This window comes from Elgaria multicarinata, chromosome 9, assembly GCF_023053635.1.
Source record: "Elgaria multicarinata webbii isolate HBS135686 ecotype San Diego chromosome 9, rElgMul1.1.pri, whole genome shotgun sequence".
NCBI lineage: Eukaryota > Metazoa > Chordata > Lepidosauria > Squamata > Anguidae > Elgaria > Elgaria multicarinata.
The window spans coordinates 41,100,730-41,115,450 of NC_086179.1; the positions used below are offsets into that span (position 1 = coordinate 41,100,730).

The following is a 14,721-nucleotide window of genomic DNA, read 5'->3' on the forward strand; positions in this document are numbered from 1 at the left end:
ATTTATTTATTTATCATACTTATACCCCGCTCCTCAGCCAAAAAAGGCTCTCAGAGCGGCTTACACTTAGCAAAAAAGACAGTCCCTGCCCTCAGGCTTACAATCTAATAAAGACATGACACACAAGGAAAAGGAGTCAAGGAGGGAGGGAGGAGAGAGAAAGAGAGAGAGAGTCCAGCAGGAGCAGGCCCCGATGTTACTTCTTCCTGCTCCTGTCCCCTTGGTCCTTCTTCTTCCCCACAGGGCCAAGATGGCAGTTTGCCCTGTGGGGGGGGGGGGGAGAGTCCAGCAGGAGCAGGCCCCGATGTTACTTCTGCCTGCTCCTGTCCCCTCGGTCCTTCTTCTTCCCCACAGGGCCAAGATGGCAGTTTGCCCTGTGGGGGGGGGAAGAGTCCAGCAAGAGCAGGCCCCGATGTTACTTCTGCCTGCTCCTGTCCCCTCGGTCCTTCTTCTTCCCCACAGGGCCAAGATGGCAGTTTGCCCTGTGGGGGGGGAAGAGTCCAGCAGGAGCAGGCCCCGATGTTACTTCTGCCTGCTCCTGTCCCCTCGGTCTTTCTTCTTCCCCACAGGGCATTTTGCAGGCAAGAGAGTTGTTTACATGTGAGTAGATAGCAGGGGCTTGGCATTTGGGATGCTATTTGACAGTGCCACAGGGAGGTTCAGATACTACTTACTTCTGAGCAGATATGCAGAAGTCTTGCACTGCTTTCTCCTAAGCAAGCTTATAATCATGATAATCACATTGGCCCTGCTCACTCTGACTTTGGCGCTGCCCACAGATGGATTGTGGCCCCCAAGATCTTTCCCATTTTGCAGTTTGGCTCTTGGGCTCAAAAAACAACCCCACTCCTGATAAAATAATTGCTCGTTCCCAGGGGAATAGAGAAAAAGGTGGTAAAAGGGATGGGTTTTAGGTGGTTCGCTAGGTTAAAAAAGGCAATAGAAGCCAAATTTAAAAGTATTACCTAGCGGTTGGAGAGAATGGTGCCCTCAGAAAGCAAACACTCTTCAGATGGTAGAAAATCATCTACTTCTAGTAGTAGATTACACTTTGACTGGCTAAATATGGTATTTTCCAAGGCACGTAGGGTGACCATATCACAGGAAAAACCTGGATTTGTCAGGATTTTGGGTGACAAATTTAGGAAGGGGGGGATTATGACACTTGAAGAAAAATCTGGATATTCCCTATCCTCCCCAGCCAAACAGCAGCTCTACTTTAATGGGAATTAACGGAAATACTTACAGTCGTGTGAAAAAGAAAGTATACCCTCTTGGAATTGTATGATTTTACATATCAGGACATAATAACAATCATCTGTCCCTTAGCAGATCTAAAAATTAGGTAAATACAACCTCAGATGAACAACAACATATGACATATTACACCATGTCATGATTTATTTAACAGAAATAAAGCCAAAATGGAGAAGCCATGTGTGAAAAAGTAAGTACACCCTTACTGTTTCTATAGGAATTAAGATGCTAAGTAGCAGACAGGTGCTGCTAATCAAATGCCCGTGATTAATTGATCATCAGCAAATATGACCACCTCTATAAAAGCCAACGTTTTTTCAGTTTGCTGGTCTGGAGCATTCAGGTGTGGGTTAATACAATGCAAAGGAGGAAAGACATCACCAGTGATCTTAGAGAAGCAATTGCTGCTGCCCATCAATCTGGGAAGGGTTATAAGGCCATTTCCAAACAATTTTTAAAGTCCATCATTCTACAGTGAGAAAGATGATTCAAAAGTGGAAAACATTCAAGACTGTTGCCAATCTTCCCAGGAGAGGACGTCCCAGCAAAATCACCCCAAGGTCAGACCGCGCAATGCTCAGAGAAATTGCAAAAAACCCAAGAGTTACATCTCAGACTCTACAGGCCTCAGTGAGCATGTTAAATGTTAAAGTTCATGACAGTACAATTAGAAAAAGACTGAACAAGTATGGTTTGTTTGGAAGGGTTGCCAGGAGAAAGCCTCTTCTCTCTAAAAAGAACGTGGCAGCATGGCTTAGGTTTGCAAAGTTGCACCTGAACAAACCACAAGACTTCTGGAACAATGTCCTTTGGACAGGCGAGACCAAAGTGGAGATGTTTGGCCATAATGCACAGCGCCACCTTTGGCAAAAACCAAACACAGCATATCAGCACAAACACCAACTGTCAAGCATGGTGGTGGAGGGATGATGATTTGGGCTTGTTTCGCAGCCACAGGACCTGGGAACCTTGCAGTCATTGAATCGACCATGAATTCCTCTGTATACCAAAGTATTCTAGAGTCAAATGTGAGGCCATCTGTCTGACAGCTAAAGCTTAGACGAAATTTGGTCATGCAACAGGACAGTGATCCCAAGCACACCAGCAAATCTACAACAGAACGGCTGAAAAAGAAAAGAATCAAGGTGTTGCAATGGCCCAGTCAAAGTCCAGACCTCAACCCAATTGAAATGCTGTGGCGGGACCTTAAGAGAGCTGTGCATAAACAAATGCCCTCAAACCTCAATGAACTGAAGCAACGTTGTAAAGAAGAGTGGGCCAAAATTCCTCCACAACGATGTGAGAGACTGATAAAGTCATACAGAAAACAATTACTTCAAGTTATTGCTGCTAAAGGTGGTTCTACAAGCTATTGAATCACAAGGTGTACTTACTTTTTCACACATGGCTTCTTCATTTTGGCTTTATTTCTGTTAAATAAATCATGACACGGTGTAATATGTCATGTGTTGTTCATCTGAGGTTGTATTTACCTAACTTTTAGATCTGCTAAGGAACACATGATTGTTATTAGGGATGTGCTCCACTTCTCTTCAGTTCAGAGAAGCAGGAGCGAGGCGGCCTAATTCGCCTCCGGAAAAGGTGGAGGCGAAGAGAGTCAGGGGGGCTGCGGATCGAGGCGAAGAGGATCGCCTCAATCCAGAGCTTCGCCTGCATGTAAGTGGGGGGGAGGGGGACTAATCTGATTGTGAAGGCCGGAAGTGAAGGCCGAGGCCTCTTCCGGCTTCAACTGGGGCCTCAATTGAAGCCCGTGACGGAGGAAGGTATGCGGGGGCCTGGCCTACCTGGCGCCACCGGCGGCGCCATCCATGTGGCGGCGCCAGATAAGGGAGCAGGGACGCTTACCTTCCTCTGTCGCGGGCTTCAATTGAGGCCCCGGTTGAAGCCAGGGGGCCTCAATTGAAGCCCACAATGGAGGAAGGTAAGGGGGCAGGGGCGGGGGCCTGGCCTACCTGGCGCTGCTGGCGGCGCCATACATGCGGTGGTGGCGGTGGCACCAGGTAAGGGAGCAGGGAGGAGGGATGCTTACCTTCCTCCGTCGCGGGCTTCAATTGAGGCCCCGGTTGAAGGCAGAAGTGAAGGCCGAGGCCTCTTCCGGCTTCAACCGGGGCCTCAATTCAAGCCCGCGACGGAGGAAGGTAAGGGGGCGGGGTGGGTGGGTGGCTCATCTTGCGCTGCCGCCGTCGCCCATATAGTGACGGCGGCGAAGCTGGATCTCGCTCCGCGGAGCGGGAGACGGGCGGAGCAGCGTGAAGAGGATTGGGGGGTCCATGCACACCCCTAATTATTATTATGTCCTGATATGTAAAATCATACAATTCCAAGAGGGTATACTTTCTTTTTCACACGACTGTATATCTCTGTCATTTTTAAAGATAAAGAGATGAAACTTGGCACGATAATAGCTCTTAGGTAGGGTTTTAGTCATGCCAAACTTAAAACAGATCCGTTCATCTGTTGATTTTTAGGAATTTTTTAAAATTTGAGGTTTTAAAATTCCACATCATGAGTGATGAAGGGTCATCCTTAGAGGAAAAACTCTCACAACCAACAGTGAGGTGCCAGTTGAGAGTGAAGCTTTCATCTTTGTGGATGTCCTGTTGCTGCTGATGTTGGAACCTGGCATTTTGTTGCTTTGCTTCGCTGCCCCTTCCCTTCCACTTCAGTTTGTTCACTTGTGAGCCAAGCTCTGCTTGCACTGCTGGCATACAATGCAGAACATTCGAAGTACGTGTCAGAGAAAAATAGATTTGTGACTTTGGCTGGCAGGCATATCTCTTAGAGACAGAGTTAGACTGAAACAATCCAGAGATAGCTGTAGCTGAGCCCTGAGAGGCTGGTGTGCCACACATAGTCTTTTTAAGAACGTCTCAGAGTCCAGTGTTGGTACAGGCAGAGGCAGCTGGCGGTGGAGGTTTTTTAAAAAACAAGAGTCACCGGATGCAACCATGCTATAAGCTGGCACCCTGCCCCCAGCCACAGGGTAGAAGTGCACAGCCTGGCTGGACTATTGGGAGACTTTGGCAGAGAGAGGGGTGGGGTGGGGATTGTTTGAGGCTGGAGATGTTGGCTGGCTGTCATAAAGCAGAGAGAGGCTGAAGGCAATCCAGATGCACCTGTAGCTTGGCCCTGAGAGGCTGGCTTGTCACCCAGAGTGTTTTAAGAGTGCATCAGAGTTGAGTGATTGTGCAGGAGGAGAGGAGGTGGAGATGGCTGGTGGCGGAGGTTTTTAAAGTAAGAGTCACCGGATATGACCAAGCAATAAGTTGCAATAAGCAGTATCCCCAGCCACAAGTGCGCAGCCCAGCTGGACCGTCCGGAAACTTTGGCAGAGAGAGAGAGAGAGAGAGGCGAGGGGTGGGGGGAGATTGTTTGAGGCTGGAGGCTTTGGAGAGAGACAACAGAGGCTGCACAGACAACCCAGAGACATCTGTTGTAACTTAGCCCCATGGTGCTGGCATGCAACGCAGGGCATAAGAAAGAGGGTCTCACAGTCATGCAGTTTGTGCAGGAAGTAAATAGTTCAAAGTCTGGATGTGCAAAGTGGGGCCAATGCACACACCTTGAGAAGCTAATGTATGTAAGTGAGAAGTGTGAATGGGCCAAGTAGTGTCCACCGCCCACAACACCCACTCTTAATGTTAGAATAGAGAAACTTGTGACAATTGTACACAAGTTTTTTAAAAATTGAAATTTAAAAATAAAAAAGCCAGCCAGCTGGCCAGCCGGCAGCAATTCCTATTTACAGAAGCAGCAGTTTGCAACGAGTGAGGATACAGTCAGAAAATATAATATTACACAGAGTATAGCAAAGTACAGCAAAAAGTTACAAAAGTAGGAGTGAGTGAAGTTAATTTCAGATACATTGAGATACATTCAGATACATCTTTATTTTAGTGATTTTAACATTAAGATGTTATGTAGAACAGATTTTTCTTCATTGTGTGCTGTAAAATCAGATATGTGAAGAAGGCCATGTTTGGGTGGGCCCTTGGTGCTAGACATGCCCCCTTAGGGGCCAACCATGTTGACCTCCTTTTTGGTTTCCAAAATACGGTCAACCTAACAAAAAAAAAGATAGCCATGTTGATCCACAAGAAAAATGCTAAGTGCAGTTAATAACTGCAACACTTATCAGTGACTAATTCATGTAGTATGCAGTCTTCATCCTATTCTTTATACCATCTAGGCTGATGAAGAGTTCTGGAGTACTTGAATGCTTGCACAATTTTTGTGGCATTTGTGGGGGCGGTATTGCCAACTGAATTTTTTTTGTTGTTAACCCTCATGAACCAGCATGGCTATCTTTGTTTTTTAAATACCTTTCTTTTAAAAGTAGAGCCAAAGGGCTTTCAGTTTTTTAAATGATTTGACTCTTTTGTTACTCTTAGCTTGACATTTTATGTAACTTCCTACTTCTCAGGGTGCATTTTCAGGTCTTCTTTGTGGATTTTTCACTGTATTGTGGGTTGGAATTGGTTCTCAGAAGTACCCTCCCCGTCCTAACAGAACATTCCCGTTACCCCTTTCAACGGAAGGCTGTCCAAGGCCCAACTTCACTATGGTTACACAAGTAGCTACTACCATGCTCCCTCCAAGGTATGTACAACAAAACAACAAAAGTTAAAAATGGCTGAATATTTTTTTTGTATTTTTTAAAATTGTATTAAAGTATTTGGGTCCTTGTTTTGCTTCAACTTTATATTGATGTTTTAGTATTCTGTTATTGGCTTCTTTGGGCTTCTTTGTGTAAAGCATGGTATAAACATTCAGTGTATGAAAATGAAATGGAATACTAAATGTAGGTCTTGTGTAATTTTAGTTAACTAGCAATATTGTGTTTGTTTGAAAAATGTGGTGTTGACCATCAGCGCTTCCATTCTAACAGGTCATCTATCAAAATTAACAAGAATTTAATCAATATTATCAATGTTTCTTTTGTTTGTCATGGATTTTGTGCTAATAAATTTAGTTAGGTGGCCCCAAGTTTTAGTTATATTTTAGCTGTGTCCATTTTCTCCACACCATACGTAATTTTATAACTGCCTAGATCATCTACATTCTTGTCTAAACATACTAACATATAACCCAAACTACATCATCGGGAGAATTGTGGTCTCCCCTCTCCGCAACCCTGCTTATTTATTTCTAGTCATTTATTTTGCTTAGGGATTTATATGCCTTATAAACAGGAAGGTAAAGATGGCGCAGAGCGGTAAAGCAGTAGTTTCTGCAGCTGAAACTCTCCCCACAGCCTGAGTTCGATCAGCGGAAGCTGGTTTCAGGCAGCCGGCTTGGGTTGACTCGGCTTTCCATCCTCCCGAGGTCAGTAAAACGAGTACCCAGTTAGCTGGAGGAAAGGTAATAACGGCCGGGGAAGGCAACGGCAAACCACCCCGCTATAAGGCCTGCCAAGAAAACGTCAGCGAAAGCTGGCGTCCCCCCAAGAGTCAGTAATGACAGTGCCTGCATGAGAGGTTCCTTTCCTTTCCAAAGATGCAACTAGAAGGGTTCTTCCCAGGTGGATCCCAACTAGAAGGGTTCTTCCCTAGATGGATCCCAGAATCTTCCTTTTCATTTATTTATTACTTATATTTTTAAATTGCTCCATCACCCAAGTTTTCTGGGTGGTGTCATAACAACAACAACAACAACAAAAAACACACACACACATAAGGCCAGTGGACATATTCTGAAGTGTTATGGGCACAGCCACAAAAGGACTGCCGTGAGGGCATGGCTAGTCACAAAACACCAGTTTCACATATGGAAAACTGGGAAGACTGAAAGACAAGTAACTTGTCCAAGAACCTGACTACAAGGCAGAGGTGGGCTCTGAGCCCCTAAACAAAACTACTTCTTTGAACCCACAGTTCTCTGCTCCAACAGAACATCCATTTCACTGAAGGCAAGGTAGTTAATTTCCACAAACCTAAATAAATTCCTCCAGAATTAATTTACTCCCCAAAATTTTAATAGGAAGAACATCCCCAAATCAATTCCCCCCAAACCAATTCCTGTTAAATTACTTCTCAGCCCCCTGTGCCAGCCAACTCATCCCACTATCTTTTTATCCCCCTCTCCCCTCTCTTTGGCCAGATCTACACCTTTTGTCAGTTCATTACGATCCCATCATGGTAGTGCTATATCCTTCTTGTGGATTTATACCTCGTAGGGCACACAATGACATTTGTTGAAGTATTTTGGAAAATGGTGGGGGGAGCAGGAAACAACACTATGAAAGCAGTATATGGAATGTGTCATGTGCCCCAACAGTTATCAATGCACTTCAATACTGCTGTGAAGCAGTAGTGTAGATGTAGCCTGTTTCAGGACCATCCCAAAACAAACAAAAATTCTTGCCCTCATCTCTCCTCCTTTTCAATTGGTGCAATCGTATGCAAGTTTACATGGGAGTAAGTTCCACTCAACCCAGTGGACTTACCTCTGAGCAGACCTATAGCAGATTATTCTGTCGATCCCATTCACCTCTTTTTCTTTCTTTCCCCAAGGGAAGAAAAGGACCTCCCTACCTCTATTTTACCCTCAGGTGTGGCTGCTTTATTCCTCTGCCCCACCTGTGTTTCACTGCAGCGTCCTCTGCCTTCATCTGAGCTCTCACCTCGGAAGGAGTTTGTGGGGGGGCAGGGAAAGACAGAAAGAGCAGGGCTGGGCCCTGGAAGGAGAGAGGAAGTGCAAAACAGCAAGCTGGCGGAAGGCAGAAAAAGTGAGACTAGAGCAGGGTTTTTTTTAGTGTGCAGTTGCACACAAAATGTGTAGTTGGGAAAAAATGTGCAGTTGACAAAAGTGAAAAAAATAAGACGTGTTAAGAACTTAACAATAGACAAAGTCAGGGATGGCATGTAACACAAATTATATAAGGATTTATTTATTGCATTTTTATAACGCCCAGTAATCGAAGGATGCAGGTGAAAGAGCCCTTGATGGTGTGACTGATGTTGTTGGGTCCTGTGACAGTGTTGCCTGAATAGATGTAGGAGCAGAGTTGGCACTTGGGTCTATTGCATGGTCTGGTCCCTCTGTCTGTGTCTCTGTCCTACGTACTATTGCTGGTTAGCATCTGCTTCAGGTTAGGAGGTTGTCTGTAGGCCACGACTGGTCCGCTTCCCAAGGCTGATGACGGCTTGGAGTTTACTGATGATCTATTGCAGTGGTTTCAATTGAGGGCTGTAGGTGACAACCAGTGGTGTACTTCCCTTAGTCTGTCGTCCTTCCTGGATATCCGTATGGCCCTGTCAATCTGTCTTTAAGTTTAAGGTGCTACTAGTGTTGGTGATAATCTGTCCATATAATGTGTTTGGCTTGGGCAGGAGCAGGGGGTGGTTTCTGATAGGGCATTGGTGCAGTTGGAAAATTTGCTTTAAAAAAACCCTGGGCTAGAGGCTGGGGCCAGCAGAAGAAGAGGTGCCCTCCCAGGGACCATAGGATTGCAGCCTTAATCATTTTAAATTACAGTATGTTTTAACTGGTTCGTGGATATTATTAGAGCATAATTTTAAGAGAAATATATTTTTGTTTTCCAGACCAGCCATTCAAGAGTATTGGTACTCATTGTCATATCTATACTTCAGTGCATTAGGAACCCTGACAACAATGATTGTGGGTTCGGTTGTAAGTGTAGTAACAGGTAACTTTTTCTATTGTTGTCTTGTGTAGCAATTCGTGTCTTCATCTAAATGGGTATTGTTATATGTCTTAAATATAATGCAGCATAAAAGGTGTCCAAAAGACTTCTTCTTAAGTCTGCCTGTAATCTTTCCCTTTAAATGTAGGATTTCAGTGAACAGTTTCACCCATACTGAGTGATCTGGACACAAATTGTATCAATCTGGTTGTGTGGCAACCAACAAGTAGCAGTCCCAGATAGGCATACTTATACCTATCCATATCAAAGGGTGCTTTCAGTCTGTTCAGTGGGGACCTGGTAGAGAAGCCACTCATTGAAAAGAAGAAAATACCATCTGTTATCGTGGGGAATTTGGACTATTGGGATTTAAGACTGTTATCAGGGGGATTTGGACTATATTGGCTAGTTTCCTGGACTTTAACTTATCTGGTTTTATATTGCCGTTTTTAACTTTTAACATTTTAAATTTGATACTTGTTGTATTTTATGGTTTTAATTGTGCACTGCCCAGAGAGCCTCAGCTAATGGGCATTATCTCAGAATCTCATCTTTGGGTTTTGGTCTTGACAGGACACTAGGAAAGTGTCTCTCCAAAGGGGAGTGAGCATGGAGCTGGACGTATTATTCTTAATGAGTTGCATTGTGTAAGATTATATTGTTAATCAAATTGTCTTCTAGGAGGATTAAAGCAAGAGGTGGACCCCAGACTTCTCTTTCACAAAGAGGACTTTATGGAGTACTTTATGAATTCGAAAACTAAATGTGTAAGTGTAGTTTTATAAGCCTTTCTCATGTGACTTCTCTTAGGGAAATAGTGGCCACTCATTTAAATATCCTATGTGTTTTATTTTTAAAATTCTTTAGATTCTGGACTTAAAACTCATATTCTGTGCAAGAGTGTTTGAACTAATAAAACATACCGATTTCTGTGTCCAGAGATCCTCGTGTGTAGTAGGTCTTCCATCCAAGGATCTCCCTGTTAGTTTGTCAACCCTAAATTAGTACCTCTTTCCTGCACTAAAACAGGTAGTGGAAGTAAATGGGTGGGCATGATCCAACAAGAACCAAACGTGCAGCCACAAATGCTGGATAGAGATTTTGCCTGACTCATAACACTCGTTTGCATGTGCGAGATCCTAGACAGTAATCCAAACATACCAGTTTCCACATGCAGATTGCATTACTGGATAGAAGCAAGATTATACTTCATGTTGCACTCCAACACAGCTTTACCACTTAGGATACTGATTTCAGTGAACTTAACTTTGCATTGAATTGTGGCCTTGATAAAGGAAACACAAAGAATAATCATTTGATGCTTTATTTTTCTTATCCATATGAAATTATGACTATTACGATTCACACTATGTGTGAAATATTTCATCCAACTCAGGAGGTGGATCCTGAATAGGTCTGATGGAGCAGTGACCTAAAACATTGCTGTAGAAGGTACTCCACTTCAGAGGAAGACAGAGAAGAGAAGAGAGGAAGGCAGAGAAGAGCATATCTTTTTTGGGGGTGGGGGAGTTTCGTGTGAACAGCATAGAATGTATAAAATATAGCAATGTTGACTTTGATTAATTGATTTTTAAAATGGGAAGTCTGTAATTCTTTTCAATAGATACATTTTGAAACAGTAGCAAGTTTGGAAACCAGAATAGATGCAGGTTTGAGAAGTTATCTCCTGTCTCAGCTTTTTTTGTAAACTAAAGTGGTAAAGCAATAACCTAATAAAATTTCAGTGTAAATTAAAATTAAAAGTTTAATGTATTTATACAGACACTCCCCAATTTATTGAAGAACATCGTTGGTTTGGGTTTTCTGAATGAAATGATTTCTGTGAATGCTTTACAAATTATACATGTAAATTTTGTAAGTTCTAAGGTACTACAGTGGCCATTATAGAATCTAATATAGCATAATCCAAAGTGTAGTTGACAAACTTAATCTGTCCTGTTCTTCTGTACAAATGCTGGCCTCATGTAGCTCTTCTATTCTTCATATTCTTTTCAAAATAAGTTAGGAAAAAATAATTTAGAATGTATAAAATATAAGAAAGTCCAGTAACTGAAGGCCAAGCTAGGCATTATATAGCAGGCCCACGTAAGAGGTTTTTTTAAAAATAAAAATTAAAAGCAGTTGTGAGAGGTTGCAAATTTGATGTGAGGAATTGTGAGTGTGGGCAGTGGCTGCTTAACCCTTTCCAGTCCAGCTGTTTCTACTTGGAATCACTATACTGTATCTTTTCCCCCATATGTGAAAACAGAAGGGTTTTTTGGGGGGTGGGGGTTGAACTGAAAATTCATATTAGGTGGCTTCTTGTTACATGGAAACCAGCCCCCTGAAACAAATACAGGTGATAACCCATTGTGGGTTGTCGTGTTGTACGAACCAGGTCACTGAGATAAAAGCATCTTCCGTTTTTGGTAAAAGATACTCAAAGAGGTAGCCTGACAAATTCAGACTGGGAGAACATTCCTGATTTTTGCAGTCCCACTGCAAAAATGGTCAGTATCTCGTGCTCCATCACCGTATATCTCTAGATACCATGGAGAACAATATCTGACATTGATTTAATTCTCAAGCAGGCCTATATTAGAATTAAATGCTCCCTAAGATAACCTGGTCCTAAGTCAGCTGATCAATTTTCAAAACAGCAATGTCATAGTAAATTCTCAATATCATTTCATATGTTTTGTAAAATAATATACTAAGACACAAAAGCAAGAATGTCATTCATAATTTATTTTAAAGTTTATTGTATCACATTATTGAAGCGCTAAACATGGCTTTATGTTGATGATATTTTTAAAGTGTGAAAATTTGACATTCTTCACCATAGTTTTAATTTTTTGCTATTTACAAATAAACAATCTATATACTTTATATATATTATACATAGGTATGATATATAACATCTCCCCCAAAAAGAAAAAAATATCCAGATATGTAAACAGTGTGTCTGATGTACATTGTACCTTGGTGGGAGATGCTATTATAACAGGCATCACTAAAGTATCCAGAATTTTTATGTATATTTACTATTTGAACAGTTGAAAAAGTGACATGGAACATAATGCAAATAAGTAGCAAACAGGCTGAAAAATAGTCCACGGTATACAAGTTTCTTAAAAACTGGAGTTGCATGCTTGTTTTGTCTAGGATGGTCTATGAATAGCAATCATACGCAGATTGCAAAATGATTTCACAGTAGTAAACTCCTTGAAATATTTTGCCCTGTTTGCTATGTCAAATTGTGGCATGCATTGAGGTTGCATCTTTTTTCATTCTCTTGAAGGTAGTGTCTTGTGGAATTGGAATAAGCAAACAGAAAATAGGTCTGCTACCTGGAGATATAAGCAACAACAAAAGTATAGTATCCAATTAAAAAAACCCAGCACATGTATTCAATTATTAACCCAAATTGCCAGAATATAACTTAATGTATGCACATCCCAAGTAAAATGAATGGAACTTGAACATGTGTAACTGGGTGTAATACTGCAGTTATTGTCATTGGACGGCTGCAATTTATATGCATTTAAATTTATTATAAGACTTAGAAGAAACTTGCTGCACAGAAGCAGGGCCCATGATCAAGCTTGACAAATTACTTACGATCCAAAAGACTTTATGCCCGTCCATTGATGATAATGGCAGCAATACATCATAGTGCTCTCCATTTGTCTGTTCCTTCTCTCCATCACTGATTTATGAAAAAAATGGAGTGAACTATGGCACAGGTTTTCTGACCATACATTACCCATTCTCCATGACTTGTGACCCAATTAGATGTGATGCTAATTGCATAGCTAGTTAACCCTCTTCCCATAATGCTCAAGTTCGACGAGCCAGATTCAGTTGGATATGGTGCTGTCTAGTTCAATTGACAGTGTCATAAAAGTTTCTGTTTCCCTCTACCTCACCCACCCTGGGACAGGAAGCACATGCAAACAATCTGTCCATCTCTCTCAAGTAGAGTTTGAGTAGTTTGCATCTGGATTATGGGAAGGGCTAAATATGATTCTTGCAGCCATAAATGGCCAGGCATTTAACAATGCATGCACACCAAAGTAAAAAGGACAACACTGAGTTCTGTGAGATATAGTACACTGCTGAGAATATTGTATGGTTGGCTGTACCCATACAAGGATAGATCATGTAATATTTTGATGTTGCAAATATGTTGAATGTGGGGAAATATGCAGACTATTGACTTCAGTTGTGTTCAAGCATCCTTTCCTGATGCCACTACAAAATAATGATCTAAGCCCTTGATTATTTTAAGTATTATGGAGTTCCCCAAATTATTTGAGTAATTTGGTTTACACTGTAGAACTGATATCATTTAAAAAGACTCACCCAATTTAGTTATGGCCACTCATTGTGATAAGATTTTCCATTTTTCTTTCTCTCCTTCCGCTCTTTCTGGAGACGTTCCAGTTCTGCTTCATACATCATTTCCTGGATCAGATATTTTTCTCTTCTCATACGATCCCTCAGATCTTTGGGAAGGTCTGGGATTAAATAGGAAATCAAGTGCTTTATGCAAAACACGAGGTGCTGGAAAAAAGTTTTTAAAATGGGTGAATTAAGCATCAAACCTCAACAAGACAGTGAACACTTAAATATACAGTCTATTTTGGAATATAACAATACAGTCTTTGCAATTGTGTCTCAGTACACACATTTTGATTTTATTCTGTTTCATGTTTTAATTTTTTCAAGCATTTCTGTTGAGCATATTTAGAACATCTACATATCTTTGAGAGATCAAGGGCAACTCTATTTCTAATTTCATTCATTCATTCATTCCAGTGGATCTGTATTTTACTGGGCAGTATTGCTAATAAGTGTCATTTCACTAAAGAAATGTGAAAGAAATTATATGTATGTTGAATATGTGTGTGTGTGTAAATACATATTTTAAGGGTATTTATCCACAATCCAGATGAATTTAATCACTTTGAAGTTCAATTGATCTTTATCACTGTGAATTTAAATATACTTAACTTTATTCCTTTACTTATTCTGTTATAGAATATTGCAGTTAACAGTATGGAATGATATAGGAATATTAAGTTTGTTTAGCTGTGTTTTTGCTATCTTATCCTGAAGGCTTCAGGTTAGTAAAATATAAACATTGTTGCAATAATTTTAGAAATATTAACATATAAAGTTTCTTAAAATTACAAGTGTAAAATACCTACTTATCCTCTTTCACACTAGATTAACTTAATCTTGACTATCAAAGCCATCCAAAGTAGACAGCCTATATCTCTCATTCAGAAAATAGCCAAGGAATGAAGAATTCCATAAATGAAGGCCCAGAAAACACAGTATTTAATGAAATGCAACACAAACAGCAGAACAAGAAGGTAGTAATTACTAACAGTCTTTTTACATAGAATTATACAATGTCTTGATTCACATGCAATCATAATCCAAACTTTTTTAAAATACTGCGCTATCCCTAACGAGGCAGAATGTTCCTGCTGCTAATCAAAGCACGGATCTTCCACACATGGTTTAATTAGCTTTACATGCCAGCCAGGAACTCTGGCTTGTTCTTCCCCCAACAACCCAGACAAAGAAGCCAAAAATAAACCATACTGCGATAACCCAGTATTTTTTAAAAAATCTGAGTTATTATTGCATGCGGTGATTTGCAAGCATTTAAACAATTTTCTACATTAGCACAGAATTCCTAGTTGGACATCAAGAATGCTGCAAAACAGAAAGAAGGTAGTTACCATATTTCCCTCCATTTTTCTCTGTACCAAAGGTAAGATATT

At 41.3% G+C, this 14,721-nt stretch overlaps 2 protein-coding genes across 5 annotated transcripts in view; one reads left to right on the top strand and one right to left on the bottom strand.

The window, feature by feature from the left end:
- The window catches only part of LOC134404097 (sodium-coupled monocarboxylate transporter 1-like), a 32,789-nt gene extending 23,051 nt beyond the window's left edge, over positions 1–9,738 (top strand). Inside the window, exons 12-14 of the mRNA XM_063134673.1 lie at positions 5,702–5,877; positions 8,823–8,926; positions 9,605–9,738. Coding sequence (XP_062990743.1) covers positions 5,702–5,877; positions 8,823–8,926; positions 9,605–9,708 — 384 coding nt within the window. The 3' untranslated portion in view covers positions 9,709–9,738. The remainder of the gene's footprint in view (positions 1–5,701; positions 5,878–8,822; positions 8,927–9,604) is intronic.
- A 1,930-nt stretch (positions 9,739–11,668) lies between these two features.
- Positions 11,669–14,721, bottom strand: part of ANO4 (anoctamin 4) — a 110,177-nt gene continuing 107,124 nt past the window's right edge. For 3 of the 4 annotated variants that reach the window (XM_063133727.1, XM_063133726.1, XM_063133729.1), the window contains 2 exons: positions 13,289–13,489; positions 11,669–12,273 (listed from right to left, as the gene is read on the bottom strand). In XM_063133727.1, the coding sequence (XP_062989797.1) occupies positions 13,298–13,489 (192 nt within the window). In that variant the 3' untranslated portion in view covers positions 11,669–12,273; positions 13,289–13,297. Of the gene's footprint in view, positions 12,274–12,902; positions 13,490–14,721 lie in introns of those variants that run through there. The other variant, XM_063133725.1, reaches the window with a different exon arrangement.